At 42.9% G+C, this 16,887-nt stretch overlaps 2 protein-coding genes across 5 annotated transcripts in view; one reads left to right on the forward strand and one right to left on the reverse strand.

Annotated features, from left to right (window-relative positions):
* The window catches only part of LOC135838157 (serine-rich adhesin for platelets-like), a 25,758-nt gene extending 13,421 nt beyond the window's left edge, over positions 1-12,337 (forward strand). The window contains exons 4-16 of one of the 3 annotated variants that reach the window (XM_065353761.1): positions 104-250; positions 1,008-1,215; positions 1,410-1,610; positions 1,783-2,283; positions 3,240-3,419; positions 3,916-4,118; positions 7,198-7,360; positions 8,521-8,649; positions 9,096-9,227; positions 9,332-9,395; positions 9,572-9,722; positions 10,653-10,804; positions 11,018-12,337. In XM_065353761.1, coding sequence (XP_065209833.1) covers positions 104-250; positions 1,008-1,215; positions 1,410-1,610; positions 1,783-2,283; positions 3,240-3,419; positions 3,916-4,118; positions 7,198-7,360; positions 8,521-8,649; positions 9,096-9,227; positions 9,332-9,395; positions 9,572-9,722; positions 10,653-10,804; positions 11,018-11,156 — 2,370 coding nt within the window. In that variant the 3' untranslated portion in view covers positions 11,157-12,337. Of the gene's footprint in view, positions 1-103; positions 251-1,007; positions 1,216-1,409; positions 1,611-1,782; positions 2,284-3,239; positions 3,420-3,915; positions 4,119-7,197; positions 7,361-8,520; positions 8,650-9,095; positions 9,228-9,331; positions 9,396-9,571; positions 9,723-10,652; positions 10,805-11,017 lie in introns of those variants that run through there. The other 2 variants (XM_065353762.1, XM_065353763.1) reach the window with 2 other exon arrangements.
* A 1,732-nt stretch (positions 12,338-14,069) lies between these two features.
* Positions 14,070-16,679, reverse strand: LOC135838168 (uncharacterized). Of its 2 annotated transcripts, none has more exons than XM_065353786.1 (5): positions 16,409-16,679; positions 15,994-16,178; positions 15,718-15,890; positions 15,472-15,599; positions 14,070-15,184 (listed from the first exon to the last, which is right to left on the reverse strand). In XM_065353786.1, exons 2-5 carry the CDS (start codon positions 16,105-16,107, stop codon positions 14,862-14,864), a joined length of 738 nt encoding a protein of 245 aa, XP_065209858.1. In that variant the 5' UTR covers positions 16,108-16,178; positions 16,409-16,679; the 3' UTR covers positions 14,070-14,861. The 2 variants fall into 2 exon arrangements, with proteins under 2 accessions (XP_065209858.1, XP_065209859.1); XM_065353787.1 differs by lacking the exon at positions 16,409-16,679 and adding an exon at positions 16,270-16,399.
* Between the last annotated feature and the right edge of the window lie 208 nt (positions 16,680-16,887).

Here is a 16,887-nt window from a genome sequence, read left to right on the forward strand (position 1 = left end):
TTTATGTATTTGCTTTTTCCAACACTGCTTCTTCTATTCGTACGCAATTTTGAAAGGTTGTCATTGGCATTGTGATCACTAATGCTACCATTGTACTCGACAGTTGGAAGAAGAAACCAGATACGATCGAAGAAGTAAGATTCGCGCTCAAATTCGGGCAATTCGTCGAGAAATGGAGCTTCGAATGAAGAAATCGCCGTCTAAAAGTCCGTCGCCAGAGAAATGGCTGTCGGCTCAATCTAGTACACCGGTAAGTTGAAATATGTAGTACAAGTAGGTACTCGCAGGCAGTTGGTACTCCCACAACTAGGCATTAAGAAACTAGCGAGAGATATGCGTAGGTAATCGATTCGAAATTATTTTTTCACTAACATAAGAAAGAGACAGGGAGAGTGATGGTACTTGCGTCTTACAATTCCCTGCTTGGCCAATTCCTCGTAATAGGGGAACCCAGACCACGAATCCTCCCAATATGATATCAAAATATGTATGTACCTACTTGTACACTCTCAAAACTTTTCAAACAGGTACTTTACTAGCGTAAGAATATGGTTTAAATACGAGGATACGCGAAAAATTCGATTCAACAAAACATTGCGGAGCAAAATTTAAAAAAATTGAAACGTCAAAAAGGCGCCCTACGCGCGGATTTATCGTTCCAATATCATCGGAAATTTTCAAAGCACTATACCTACTCGTAATTGGCGTCCCGACTTGAAAAATACCGTTTTTAAAAATATATTTTCAAACTCGCGAAACAATTTGAAATACAGGGGTGAAGAAAATTGAAATAACTCTGGAGGTGCCAGAACGTAGGTGTACAGTGTAGGTACACTGCAGCGTCTACCACAGCAACAGCAGCACCCAATTAAATATGTACCCGAGGGGCTAAGGATGTACATTGTACATTGTACATATATGTATAGCCTATGTAATACAGTATATTATTTACTTGTACGGCTGTATCTACTCGTAATAACGTCGAGATACCCGTTTGGCGCTTACAGTTGAGTAACGTACGAGTAGACAAAACGCAGTATGAGACTGCGACGATGGTAGACACCGATCGCAGAGAACGAGCGAAAAAACGCCTGTTCGCAGCGCCGACAACAACCACACCGGCTGATTCCAATTATTCGGCGCAAATGTCGAGCCACGGCACCGTTTCGTTACGTAATTTGACTACAACCGCAACCACTTACGAAAAAAACGCAGGTAAGCGAGATGCTTCATTTTTAAGGTAAGTTGTAAGCTCGCTCACGACCTTTGCCGAGTTCTGGAGCATGGCTGAAGGCGCTCTCGCCGCACTGCATGGCGATGGCGCGGCGCGTGCACGTGCAAGTGTACGATTACGACGGTAACACTGACAGGCGCAGTTTTTTTCCATTTTTCATTTTTACATTTTTCAGACAATACGAACGCGATAAACAGCGGTACTCGCGCACCGACGAAAACCCATTCGACTACAAAATCGGCGAACGCCGACTCGATTCGCAGCAGCAACAGCGCTTCCACTTCCACTTCCGCTTCCGTTTACTGTTCTCGAACTGCGATGGTGAGAAGCTACGATAAAGATGGAAAAGTATCCGTTTTACAGGAACAAATCGACGGTAAGTGCCTAGTGCTAGCGACTCTGAGTGGTTAATGCGGTACAATATGTACATATGTAGATGTACCTACTACGTATGTTGTATGTATTTGAGTAAATCGCAATTGAAACATCGAATATACTTACTCGTTTGTAAGGTTCGTACTAAGAAGGTTATGACGACTGTTGTGCAGGACAAATTGTCGCGAAGAATGGTCGAGAACCGGTAGGCCGTATAACGCACACCAGAATCGGTTACGAAACGGCGGCGAAATCGCGACGCTCTGTCTCACCTACGACTCCGACGCCGACGTCGACGCCGACGCAGCGCCGAATCTCTGGCCAACGAAACTCGAACTCGACCTCGACCGCCAAGGGACTTTCTTCTACGAGTAGTTTAATACGTAAACTATCGAACGAACGTTTCGAAAAAGCTCAACGAAAATTCAACGGAAACTGCGACATGGGCGGCGCCGGCGACGATACGCCGAATAGCAGCCGTCGCGATTCCACTCGTACGACGAACAATGCCATTGCCACCACTATCTACACGGAGCACGGACACCGTTCGCCACCGCCGCCGCCGCCGCCGCCGACCAAACACCACTACGACCACTATGATGACCACTACGATGCCGATGCTACAGCTGACGTACAAACTCGAAATTACCTCGCTCAGCGAACGCAAAATGCTGGTGAGTCAAATTCACACTAATTATGTACTTGCCTACCATACATACATATGTGTACCTGTAGGCAGAGGTACATTTACATACGCATAAACTTAACGTAATAGCACATATGACATACGACATACGACATACACATATGTCATACGTGGAGTACCTCTACCTATGTACCACCTTTCCTAATTCAGGCGACGACGTGGGCTAGTAGTAGAAGAGCTATACCCACTGCGATTGCCCTGAAATAACTGAAAGCGGGGACTGGTCTCAAAAGTTAGTATACATACCCCTATTTTAAAAGCACTCGGTCTGCCAATCCGCAGCTGCTGCTTTAAAGCTCAGCGAAAGCTCAAAAGTTCACAATTTTTCTCAACTTTTTCCCGAGAAAACTGATGGCTCAAATTGGTGCCAAATTATAGCATTTTTTTCTCGCTGAATCCGAATATGTAGGTCTGCCGACCCTAGAGTGCTGCCAAAGCCCCGCCAGACTGGTTTAAAAGGGGGTCAAATTTCGCAAATTTCATCTTTTTGGGGGCTAAATTCGCATAAATTAAAAAGCTATAAAATTGATTTAAAAATGATTTTCAAGCAGTTTGACGAAATGCTCTAAGGGTAAAATGATTTTTAGATACCAAAATTTTTTAAAATTTTCATTTTTTGGGGGGTGGGGCATAAGGGGGGTGTCGAAAAATTCACCAAATATGGCCTTGCGATACATCAAAGTATATGTTTTTTGGGCCACAGAATTCGATTATGGCAATATTTTTAGAGGTACCCATTAGCATTGGAATAATCGATGAGCAATACGACTTGAACGTGGCTCTTGGGGTAACACCGTGAAAATTAATGGAGTATTTACGAGATGGGCTTGTTTTTCGCGTGTAATCGTTCGAGTATTTCCTACTCGTACGTCGAATCGTTTTTAATTTCTTACCGCGGTCGCGTTGTCGTTTTTTGCTTTTAAGGATACAATGAAGAAGCCAATCAAACGACGATAGCCAGCCATACGCATACGCAAACGCATACGCAGCGTAGTAATATCACCTACGAAACGACTTGGTCGTCATCGTCATCGTCGTCGTTATCGCAGCGACAAGAGTACCGCGGCGACCAAACAAATAGAGAGGAAAACATCGAGAGCGACTGTAAGTGAAAATACTCGTCGTGCTTGGACAGATTAGCCCGCGAGCAAATACCTACCTACCTACCTACCTACCTACCTACCACTAACCACTAACCAGCCGCGCCGTTGCGTTGCAGAATAGTTTGCCTCGGCAGTTTTTGGCACGTACTGAACTCGATAGTCGATATGTAGACTTACGTGTATCCTTATCTACATATGTAAGTACTTATAAGTATGTACATATACATACTCGTACAGTTGCGCATCTACACGGTTACGTAGACGTACCACCTTACGATAATCTGTAGTCACGTGCCTGGGTAGGCTAATACTCGTAACTGTACCGTTGACGATTGTACTCGTACGTGGTGATGACTGCGCGAGTAGCAGCTGGCGCTGGCGCTGGCGCTGGCGCTGATGCTGTCAACCTGCACGCGTCAGGACTCAGGCGTCAGGAGGCGTGCGAGCCTACTGGCTAAGTGGCTACTGACAAGTAATTGAAAACTTGCAATCTACAGCTTACAGGAGCGGACTGGCTGTGAAAGACGGCGTCGCAGATAGCATCGCGGCACTTGACCATCATCAGCAGACGACGTTGGATGAAAGTGGTCGGTACTGCGGGAATGATACCGCAGCCAATCGGCAATCACGCGTAGTACAGACGCAGACGCAGACGCAGACACCGCCATCGCTGATATCATCGACACCAGCAGCCGTATCGGTGAGTAGGACTAACATATACCTACTCGTAGATGTGTAGTGGGTACTGGGTACTGGGCAGTAGTCGGTAGGCGAATTTCAGATGTAGGTACTTAGGTACCTACGAGTACATGTACATAAATGCAGATTCTTATTGGCATATGCCACCTTGTCCCACCGCGGCCGGACTAGGTATTAGTTTCCAACTTGATACATATTACGTATTACTCGTAACCCCCAAATCCGAATTTTACCATTTCGAGCCATTCTGGAGACTTTTCAACTCGCACTCTGTGATTTGAATTGAACGAAACCAAGCTGCATAAAAAGAGCAATGTCCTAAAACTTCCGAAACCCGAATTTCGAGTTCGCGAGACCGTTTTCGGAATTTTGCGAATTTTCGAAGGGTGATTTTCAAGCTACTCGTAATTTAAAAAAAAAAAAAACACACTTTCCTAGAGCCGAGTGAACCGACGCGAATGATTGTTATTTTCGTTTAAACTCTTACACATTCGACAACCGGTGGTTTTGAGCCATTTTTACGGAGCCTCGGGCGATTTTTCAATTTTTTCCCCAAAATTTCAACTCTCTGCGGAGGGGCCAAAAATGAACCTTAACACCGCACCCTATCGACCGTTTTAGGTGGTTACCACGAAATTACGAACGTGCGAACTCGAAAGATAATTTTTGACCTATTTGTAAGTTGCGGGAAGCGTAAAAAAAAAAAAACACACAAACGAAGTTTCAGGGACGGACACGGAAACAATAGCGATCTAACTTTGTTTTTGGATTCTTCAGAGTAAAACATTTCTGGAGAAATTTTGTTACTTAATATTTCCGTTGGAAATTTGACGTTTTTTCACTTTCCGTGAAATTTACAAATTGGTCAAAATTTCACACCGCCAATCGGTATAATTGCGGACGATTTTCTAATCCAACTAAGATGATAAGTATGTATCTATGTGTATTGCTCGCTACACGCCACAGATCATGTAAATGTTTATGTTAGCGTTAGTACATTACATCTGGTACAGTACAAGTACGACTAGGTCGACGCGACTCGATGATTTATAGAGCGAAACTCGCGTGTATGTACGTCCGCAGCGTCGCGTCGCGTCGCATCGCATCGCATCGCATCGTCGAGTTTTGCATCGTTTGTAAAAAGTAAAAAGTAAAAACTGAAGAAAAAAAAAGGTCCCTTACACGATATTAATTAGGTAGTAACTTAGTTTACGAGCCACGAGCCACGAGCCACTAATCGCGAATTTATTCTTTTCTCGTATATTGGCAACGATACAAGTTTGTACGCGGCGTGGCGTGGCGTGGCGTATGCCCGTACTTTGTTCTCGCGTGAGAGGAGAGAAAGAGGGGAAAAAAGAGAAGAAAAAGCGAATTAAAAAAATAATAAACGAAGAAAAAAAAATACGCGACTAGAGAAAGGGATAGAAATTGGACGTGAGCGCCGCGCCGCGCCGCGCCGCGGTACATTTACCATTCCACCTTCATCACCGCGATCGTCTTCATCATTATTAGCAGCGGCGATGGCGATGGCGATGGCGGTGGCGGTGGCGGCAGCGGCAGCGAATACTCGCAGTCGTAAGTCGTACTCGTACATAAAAATAGATTGCAACGCTTCAACGTTGGCTGCTCAAGCACAATCATACCTATTTTGGTACGAGTACGAACAGTTTACTCGACATTCGTTTGGTTTCATCAATGTGTACTGTAGTTGTGTAGTATAACAACGGACGGCGACCACGACAACGTTTATTTACGATTGGCGATTGGAGTTTGGCGTACGTTACGTACTCGTAAGTCGTATCTACGAGTACGAGTACCATACAACCACGAGTTGGAGCACGCACGTCGCGTCGCGTATAATTCGACAATCGTCGTTTATTCGCTTTCTGTAGGTACGTCTACGTACTTGTATCACTCTAGGTACGGCGCGGCGCGTAGGTACGCGATTACAGGTACGTCTAGGTACACGTACTCGTACATATTCGTACGATACGAACGCGTATATTAATTATACTCGTAGTGCGTAGGTACTGTTAATTGGTATCCGAATCCGTATCGCGCGCGCGGTATTGATTTGCCGCCGTGGTCGCGGTCGCGGTCGCGGTCGCGTTCTTCTCGCTTTCGTCGGGACAGTGTACCGCGTACATTACATACTCGCAGACTCGCACGTCGCACGTCGCACCCGTTTCCACTACCGGTACTGTCACTCACTCGCTGCGTCTTCTTCACTTCAACTTTATATGCGTTGTTGTTTTTGATCGCCGTCACTGCCGTCGCTTTTTGTTGTGTTTTTAGCAATTCGTTTAAATCGCGAGTTCTTTTCGTTTTCTTCTTCTGGTTTGGTTTAGTTTGGTTTCGCTTGGGCCGTTGGGCCGCAATCGCATCGAATCGCAATCGTAATAGCAAATGATTAGATCACACCACAGTTAAGCGTCCGCGTCTTCGTACCCATACCTACGAGTATAATCGCAATCGCGCGTGAGATCGATAAAAATTTCAGCCATATCTTACAGCTTGCGGTGCCTTGTTGTTTTGTGAGCTTTGTTGCCGCAGTCGTCGTCGTCCATAATGCAGCAAAAACCGTCAAATAATCCAATCGAATCGAATCGAATCGAATAGGTACATACTCGTATAAGTAAAGGATAAGTGCTGGTCGTTGGTCATTGCAGCAGCAACAGCAGCAGGTAAGAAGTCAGGTGGGCTGTCGATGTAGCCGGTACTTTTAATAGCGGGACAATGCGGGCATGGGCCACGTTAGTAGCATGATTAGACTTATTTACTCGTAAATGTCAAAAGCAACCAACCATCTCATCGGTCAGTAGGGTAAAACGTCATCGTCGTCGTCGTCATAGATGATATGACAACATGTACACAGATAGATAGATAGATAGATAGATAGGCAGCCATCAAGTACCTACACCTAGTATCTATACCTCACCTGTTGCCTAGGTCGTATAGATAGGTACTGGTAGGCTACACATACGTGTACTCGTATTAGTTGTACCTATTATGTATGATTATTCAGAGATGACAACGAGCTCACTCGCACGTGTATCTGTATCTGTATCTGTATGTTACAGCTGAAATCGTACATCGACTACGCGGGTCAACGCTCACGCGACGTCCGCAGCCAAAGTGCGTCGACGGTCGCACACGCAACTGCAACTGCAGTCAAAACATCATCATCTGTAAGCCTGTCACGTAACGCAATGGCAACCACCGACCCTGATTCTGCCACTCAAAGTAAGTTAACTAGCTCCACTGCCAATGCCACTCCATTCCACTCTACTCGTACTCGTACTCGTACTTACTGCACCGTAATACACCTAATGAGGGCTGCACAGTGCACATACTTACTCGTATTACATATTACCTATAGGTATGAGAATCTCATCTGTCGTCTTACCCTTACGTGTACGAGTACGAGCACGAGTACGCCTACAATCGTTATCCGTATTCGTCATTTTCGTCTAGCCGCGTTTAAATCCGACAAACGCGGCTAAATTTCAACGTACTCGTACATCGCTCGTCCACAGTCCGCATAAATAGGTACCTACGTACTCGTATATTTGTACGTATGTATATTGTATAATCTATACTGAAGATACACATATTACAAGCAATTGCAGCATCAGACGTGCTCGCCACGTCCCGCATTTTTCATAGCTTCGCCCCCCCCCCCACCATCGATTCCTTCAACATATAGCGATATGAACATGGCCACTGCTGTTAACGAGTCACTCACTACCAACGTCGCCGAATAACAATATCGCTCGGCATTCAGTAGCGGCCGTACGCCGTAGTCAACAGTAAAACAACTTACCGGCAACAACGACAACATCAGACGTCCATCATGCCGAATACGTATCAGAAATTGGCGGAAAGATCTCCTAGTTTGCAAAGTTTCACCAAAACGCAGCCGAACACGTGGTCGTGCCAAAAGCGCATCTCGTCGTCTTCGCAACCTGCTAAAACACAAATCAGAATTTCAACGTTAAACGAAATCGAAGAAAATTTTCCGCAGCAATTTTTCGTTCTAAATCAAAAGAATAAATTCGAAAGTCTGAACTACGTAGCTAGTAGCTACCTACTGCCCTACTCCCCTACTCCAACTCGAGGTGACTCGTGTAACCTATTGTACGTATAGAGCTAGTGCTAGTGCTAGTGCTAGTGCTGTTTGAGTGTGAACGTTGGTTGGCGCTAAAAAGTAATCGCAATCAGCCACAAGTTTTGCAAGTGGCAGATTAATACCTTCACCTAGGACGTTAGACGTACTCGTACTCGTACCTGTTCTGTCGTTAGTTTGGTACTCGCGACTACCAAGTACCGACTAGTGACTACTCGTATATTGTTACACAGCCACAGGGACGCATTTTTCATTACGCGCGATACTTTGTTCACAGCTACGGAACCGGATTCGGCAGAAAGAGTTATTGATACGTCGTCGTCGTCGTCGCCGACAACCTTTGAAACTCGCCGCCAACAGACTGAAAGCCGGCTCGCCGCTTCCGCTTCCATCGCATCCAAACAAGGTAGGCCTACGTCTAGTACACATTCACATTACATACGGTACGAGTACGAATACTCGTAGGTACTTCTACTTACTTACACAAACTTATTACGTTAGCATTTTAAAAAGTACGTAAAAGTACCCCATCGTACGCACCATTTTACTCGCCCAAGGCCAAAAGGCGGCTAATGCTATAAGTACTCGTACTCGTACTCGTAACGTACCTAGTCGTAATTTAATCGAAACTACACACAATCAAAAAGGTAGGGCTACGCTATCTACCTATCTGGAAGAATGGCGTCGGCGTCGTCGGCGTCGTCGTCGGCGTCGTCGCAGTATTTAGAGCCTTACTTCAACAGACCTTCTTACAGTACCTATCACCTCAACCATAACCATGATGACATGCCACGTACATCTACCTGTACCTAATATGTAGAATAATACGTATTGCGCGTGCGATTTTTGCAGATTACACCACCACCACCACCACCACCTCCTCCTCATCCAGTCACACTGTCGAAAGTAAATGCGCAACCGAAACTAGCACCCGTACACGCACCAGCGCAACCAGTACCACAAATTCCAGCCGTATTCATAAAGGTTGCAATACTTAATTAATTAACTACAATTTTTCGACTTTATTTACGCGTACATATTACCTGCCTACCTTCTTATATGTATGTATTTATTTAACGCATGCGCAGCCAACAGTGTAACGTCGCCATTCGCTAAATTTCGACAACTGGACAGGCAGAACTCTTTGCCAAGGTAATTCTTACACCCTATCTATACTTACCTACGAGTACTTACGTAGATATTTCTATACCGGCATATTTTTAAACGCCCGATGTCAATTTGTATCGCTCTTTCGCTAGTATCGTAAAGATCTTGTATGGCATAGATTACATACGCCTTATGGCTTATACGTATTCATCTGTTTATAGTTCTGCAAATGCGGCGGCGGCGGCAACGACGACCACCACAACTACACGCACTAGTATATTGAACTTTGCCGATTCAAACCTAACCAGAAGCGCTTCGAGTATCAAAGATCGACTGCTGAACTGGGTCAAAGCTCAAACCAGAGATTATCAGGTATTAACGTCTATCGCCATTCGCCATTCGCCACTTCGCCAGTGCCCCTAATATACCTAGACCTACGTTCACTCCCACGCCGCGGGGCGTAGCAGCAGCAACCTAAACGTATTTCGTATTCGTTTCATTTCAACTCGACGTAGACGATGTACATCTACAATCTACATATATTACATACTACAAATACATAAGTAAAGGTATACAATACATACACTACACACGTACACAGTATATGTAGTAGGTATGCTTAAAAGTATCCAGCAATGAGCACCCTATGGTGGCTATGGTCTATACTCGTAGCAAGTTTTTGTTTTTGTTAACCGTGCTTTTCAAGCACGTAGCATAGGTATTAGGTACCTATGTATATTACGTATGTAATGTTGATGTACCGTACGCAGATGCACGAATACAGGTAGGTAGGTAGGTAGGTAGGTAGGTAGGTAAATACTAGATTAGATTACGAACGAGCGCCAATACGAGTATTTTAGCGGAGCTGTGAGCAGCGAATCACTGCACTGCACTGCACTGTACGAGAGCTTAAATCGCACGACCGAGTACCTTCGAGTACATACAATAAGTAGGTACATAATCGAGATTTTTCGGTTTCCGTAACCCAAGTTTTCTCTTTTCTGCTGAATGTTTCGGTTGATCAGTCACGGTGAATGATACGAGTACCTAGGCCTAATAATGACTGCACAGTGCACATGCACGATTGGTTGTTGGACTGAGTGTAAGGTGAGGTGACAACATTCCACCAATCACATCTTCTCCAAAGATAGCCTACCTACGTCTACGTGTTTCGTGTTATAGTACAGTAGGTAGAGGTACCAACCTTCGAGTACAAACCTACCCCTACCCCTACCCCTAGCCCTACACTACATCGCATCTCTGATCTCTCACTGGTACTGGTAATGATTGTAAATGTTACAGAACGTTCAAATCGATAATTTTTCAACGAGCTGGAATAACGGCTTGGCGTTTTGCGCTCTCATTCATCATTTCTGTCCTTACGCTTTCGATTACGATAAACTGACGCCGCAGCAACGAAGATATAATTTCGAATTGGCATTTAGAATTGCAGAGTAAGCGTATTAGCGTAATATACGAGTACTCGTACCTACTACCTAGACCTACTCGTCAGTCGTGACTACCACCTATTTATGCACATAAATGTACCTTATAACATGTATAATATTGTATCCTCTACCTACAAACGGGAGCCAAGTCTTTGAACGTTCGTACAAGCGTCTAGCGTGTGTACTTATATGTGGCATAATTTTTTGTTCAAATTGCAGACAAGAAGCGGGTATAGTTCCTCTATTGGACGTTGACGACATGGTCATTATGAAACGACCAGACTGGAAATGCGTTTTCACTTACGTTCAGACCATTTATCAGCGCTTCTACGCCAGCCCCGAAGCGAATGCACTTTGAAGCTCGAACGCGTCGCCGGCGCCGTGCCTGTACCTTCTGTACCTGATGGCTGATACCTACTCGCATCTCGTGTATTAATTATCACCTATTATACATATATGTACATATCAGCTGTACGCTATAATTCTCATTTTCTTGTCTTCCGACTGTGATTTCTTACCTTACCTACTCCTACTCCTACTTCTACGAGTACTTCAAGTACATAAAAGTATCTAGGTACTGTTACCTACACCATACACGTAACTGCATACAGTACATTATGTGCCCACTGCCTGGCACCTAGCTCAGAAATATCGAGCATCCCAAACACGACAGTTTCAATATTACATTGGTACTACTGTCGTTTATTATTGCTGTTCAGTGTTCAGTGTTCACTGCGATGTACAAGTACAATGTACATGTATTTGACGTCAGTGCTCGCGCTCGAGCTCGATATTTCTGCGCACGTTGTACCTATATGTACCCTATACACTATACCTAAATACCTACCTACTTTCTAAGTAATCTACGTACATCTACGTATAATGTATTAAACGACCCAATTACCAATGTAGCCTATGTTTAATAATATGTATACCTATGGACCAACCTACTAACTTTGTAACGCAATGAAAATGTTAATACGCGACGCAACGCGACCAAAATCAGTAAGTTACTCGTACATAAATTTACACAACTTACCTACTACATACATAAAATAGCCGATATTTCGTCTTAATTTCTACGAATGTGCCTATAAGTATTACCAAGTTACAAATATGTAGCTATAGCTACACTGACAATTTACGAGTACATACTACATACTACGTGTACGTACATACACGTGACATGTAGTAATGGGCATTGATGCGAGCACTTAGGTATGTAATGTACTTCGGACGAGAGTGACGTTCAGCTTTCAGCGTCACATTTTTTTTCAAAAAGTCTAATCGCAGATACTTTTTCTTCTCTTCCTCACAACGACCGTGCCTAATGCCCATGTCTACGCTCATCTGTCTATCTACCAACCAATCCTATACTATACATACTTACCCGCGAGTATATACCTATTCTTAAATTTACTTACTTACACGTAATTTCTAATCTAGTCGTAAAAGTAATTTCATTGTACTCGTGACCGACCTAAATCATTCGTGTTTTTATTTATATTTTCAAATATACGTACGTGTATACGGAAACAACTGCGTGTCTCTGTCTATGTCAGTGTCAATGTCAATGCCCGGGAAAAAATGTCTACACAAAATTTGATCAAAATAGGTCGATTTTGACAAAAATCTTGATGTAGTTTGATAAAAGTTAATCAATTTTGATAGAAATCTTGATACAGTTTGATCTATATTGATAGAACTCTTGGTACAGTTGCATGAAAGTTTATCAACCCAGATCAAATTACATCAAGGTAGATATACTGGTCTCACCCTTCTTTGATCAATTTAGATCAAGTTTTATATTACGATTTACTTAATTTGATCAATTTTGATCAAGTTTGATATAACTGTTTCCACTAACCTTATTGAATTAGATCAAATGTTATGAAATTTTATCAAGTTGTATCAAGAAAGATATACTGGTCCTATCGTTGTTTGATCAATTTAGATCTAATTTGATCAAGTCATATCAAAAATGATATATTTGATTTGACCAACCCAATCAAGTTTGATCAAATGTTATGAAATTAGACCAACCTAGATTAAGTCATATCTAAGAAGATCTACTGCTCCCAGTGTTTTTTGATAAATTTAGATCAAAAGTGATATCATTATGTTAATCATGTTACCTAATTTGATCAAATTTTATTGAATGTGATCCAACTGTTTCAACCAACCTTATCAAGTTAGATCAAACAACACTCAGATTATTGCATGCACCTGATATAACTTGATCTAATTCAATAAAATGTCATCAAATTATGACAAGCTTCTTATTAATATTGACCGAATTTGATCAAACTATGTAAAGACTTCAATCAAAATTAATCATCTTTGATCAAACCCTTTTTTTTCCTAATTAATTTTTGCGAAAAAAAACATTGAAAAAGAAGTTGTATTGTGTATGTGGATAGGTTATGCATTCAATTCATGTGTCATGCTAAATAATCATGCATACCTATCTGATACAACTAATAGGTACAGTTTCAAAAAATATTTTTGTTTCATTCTGTTCCCAAAAAAAAACCTATCACAATCAGCATGTATAAAAACGTATATTTGCATTTGAAAAAATGTTCTGAGGTTGATAAATTAGGTAAATCTTTGAAAATCGTTGAAATTTGCTCTAGTTCAACGAGCATGAGTGACTTTTTTCTAAGTCCAGACCCACAACAGGAGATTATATACTCCGGATGCCCCTAAACTTTCAAGCAACGGGGTAGCTCAATGGTTAAGGACAACGACTGGGAAGTGAGAGGTCTCTGGATCGATCCCCAGTCCAGGTCACAAATTTTTTTTTCAAATTTTCGCTTTTTTTGATGAAAATTTTGTAACCAACGTATCATTTTAAGCAGACATTACATTTTCGCAGTCATTAAGCATTTTTACTGGTTAAATAGGTATGGCTATTTTTAAAAAAATAATTACATTTGATCAAACTTGATCAAAGTTGGTACAGGTATCTAATTTGATCAAAAAAATGTCTCTATCAAAATAGATCTTATTATATCAATTTTTATAAAAACTAATTAACGTTGATCTATTTTGATAGAGACATTTTTTTGATCAAATTAGATACCTGTATTTTGATCAAATTTGATCTAAACATTTTTTCCCGGGTGCCGATGCATCAGATGCGAATTCGATACGTTTATGCAAGCGCATTGCGCAATTGCGCACTAGTACGTTACATTTACGTATATACACACTCTCTACCTAATATCCACGATGAAAAACTGCCTTTCAATAAATTGCAAATGCGACACCGCGTTTGTAATATATATATATTTCGTAAGCTTCGTAATTATGTATTAATAAACAAATGCGAATCTGAGAATGAGAATATAAATCATATCGTCGAACGCGGTGCGCCTATTCATTTCCAACATCCATTACGTTTCCCTAGGGTATTCGCTATTTAGCTACAACTACAAGTACTTATAATTACGCGCCTTCGACCCTTCGTGAAAAACAAAACATACGACTCGGAATTTGCAAAACGAAAAATTAAACCAAAACACGCGACAATTCTACGCGCAAAATAAAGGTAAGTAAGTTGAGGGGGAAAAAATGTCGCCAGCAATTTTAGTAGACATTTCGGACGGCTCGTCACGTAGCCCGTAGGCATTCGCTCATTCTGCGTCAACGGATGGGAAATTTTTACGGTTTAGAAAAACGCGCCGATCGTATCGCGATCGCGAAAACAAACGGAAATTGAAATTTCGTAGATAGTAAGATTTTATACCGCGCGTTAACGAAATACATCGGGTAACTCCAAGTTGGTGGTCTGGCCCGCACTGCAAACGATACTGGTACTTGATCACCTTCTTAACGTTAAGTTGCGTTGCGTCTCGTATGGTGTATCGAATCGAAAATTCAAAATGAAAAGATTACCGCGGTAGCGCAGCACAGCACAGCGTAGCGAAGACGAAAATAGCTACGCCGATCGCCGATTAACGTACGAGTATGTTACTCGGGTAACTCGAGAGACAAACGGTACGTTAAAACCGAGTGAACGCGATAATCTCGTAGCGTAGCCCGTCCGCCCGTCCGTCCGTCAGCTCAACGCGTTAAACAACGAACATACGCTACAAATGACGAATAATCCGTTGAAATAAGGTTCGCTCATGACGGCGAAATTAGGTTTGCTGTGGCAGTAGGTGGCGTGCTCGTTCACCGTTTGATTGGCAGCCGATTCGATTTGCTCCAACGAGAGACTCGTGTACAATTCTATCGGACATCGAGCGCACGTTATAAGGTTCTTTCCTTTCGCTATTTGCAGAAAACCTTCCTGACAAACCGGGCAACATACGAGTTTCGGTGTTGGCTCGAAAAATTGCTCTTCTTCGGCTTTACGGTACTCCTCCAATATCCAATTTACTACGCATTATCGAAGAGTGTTTATCAGTTTTCACAGTTTGCAAATTTTATCGTTACAACAACGAAAATTACTACTATGGGTGAGTGGGTGGGTAGGTAGGTAAGTAGGTACTAAGTAGACAGGCTAGGAATCGGTACTCGTGAAAAACATACATATGTACACGTAGGTAGGTATCGAGCGAGCGATGAGACCCCGGAGAAAACAAGATACATACGACACCCTAATGAGGAAAGACCCGATAGAACGACGACTATAATATTGGCAAGATTCTCTGCCGAGTACTTACATTGCTCTTCTATAAGTTCGTCTTCTATCTGTTTCATTACTTCAATTTCCCTTTCGATATCGAAACTGTTCTTATCGTTAACGGCGTCGACGTCGGCGGCGCATGATGACGAATCGTCGTTGGGACAGCTGCAAAATACAAGTCGCAACGCTAACGTTACCCGAGTGCACCCAAGTACATAGTACATACATACTATACGAAAATGCGATTGCGTAAACGCGGGGGAGTAGGAGTAGGAGTACTTACGCTAGCGATTCCGAAGAATCTTGAAATTCGCCCAACTCGTCGTACAAATAAGCGCACAGAGTGTCTTGAAAACCATCGCTGGCACTGGCACTGGCGCTGGCGCTCGTCTTGTCCGACCGTCTCATTCGGTCGAGTAGCGAACTTCTGTTTAGCTTTATTCTCGACCTGAAACGCTGTACACGGCGAAATAAACAAATTTCATCGATCAAATAAATACCGAGTCGACGACGTAGTTTCCGAATACGCCTGAAGCGTAGGCGATACGACGAGCCATACCTCTCGAAGGATATCCTTGAAGTCGGCCGGCTTATTTCTCAGTTTGTAAGCTAGAATTCTAGCGCGAATTTTCGAATCGGTTCGAGGAGTCATAATTGTTCCCAGCAAAGCCATCGTATCCGCTATCCGCAGGGTTTCTCAACTCGTTCTAACCACAGCGCACAACCACCGCTGAAAGCTGAAAGCTGAAAAATCACCAAATCGACGGTTACAGTTATCTACATTACAATCGTCGAATAATGCGTTTCCACATGCGTAAAACTGACGTTCCGTTACCCAATATTCTTCGTTAACAACGACAACTTGACGGAATCTTACCGCGAAGCAGATTCGCACTTGGCATCAAGCGATCGTTACTCGTTAGGTAAGGTATTACACGTTACGTTCTTATTTATGCCAGCTAGATTTTACTTACTCGAAAACGGAGACAGCCGAGGCTGGCGCAAGCAGTCTTGTCGACAACGGCTGACCGGCTGTGCACGATAAACGTCCAACGATCGAGACTATCTACGAGACTTTAAATTACTTAAAATTTTGAATTAATCTTCACTCGCAGAGCCGCTGAAACTTCGGTAAGGATCGACGTTCGACCGGTTCGACGATCGAAAAACAAATTCAGAAAGAGGAAAATGAGCGCCAACATCTCACCGATCTGCGATCAACCAATTTTTACGCTGGATAAAGCATGGTGGCCGCAACGTGAAAACGTGACCGTGACACCGTTAATTTACACTACTTTGTTTCCATTTCCCTTTGACTATATAATACTGGACTGCTAGCACCTAGTTAAATTACACGTGAATTTGATAACGTCGCGAGGCCAACATGTATAACGTTATTCCGGTTTATAAGGCTCTGTTCGCACCCTCTCTTACCGCACTTCAGTGGAATCAC

The sequence above is a fragment of the Planococcus citri genome, chromosome 2 (genome assembly GCF_950023065.1).
Source record: "Planococcus citri chromosome 2, ihPlaCitr1.1, whole genome shotgun sequence".
In the NCBI taxonomy this organism is placed as follows: Eukaryota; Metazoa; Arthropoda; class Insecta; order Hemiptera; family Pseudococcidae; genus Planococcus; species Planococcus citri.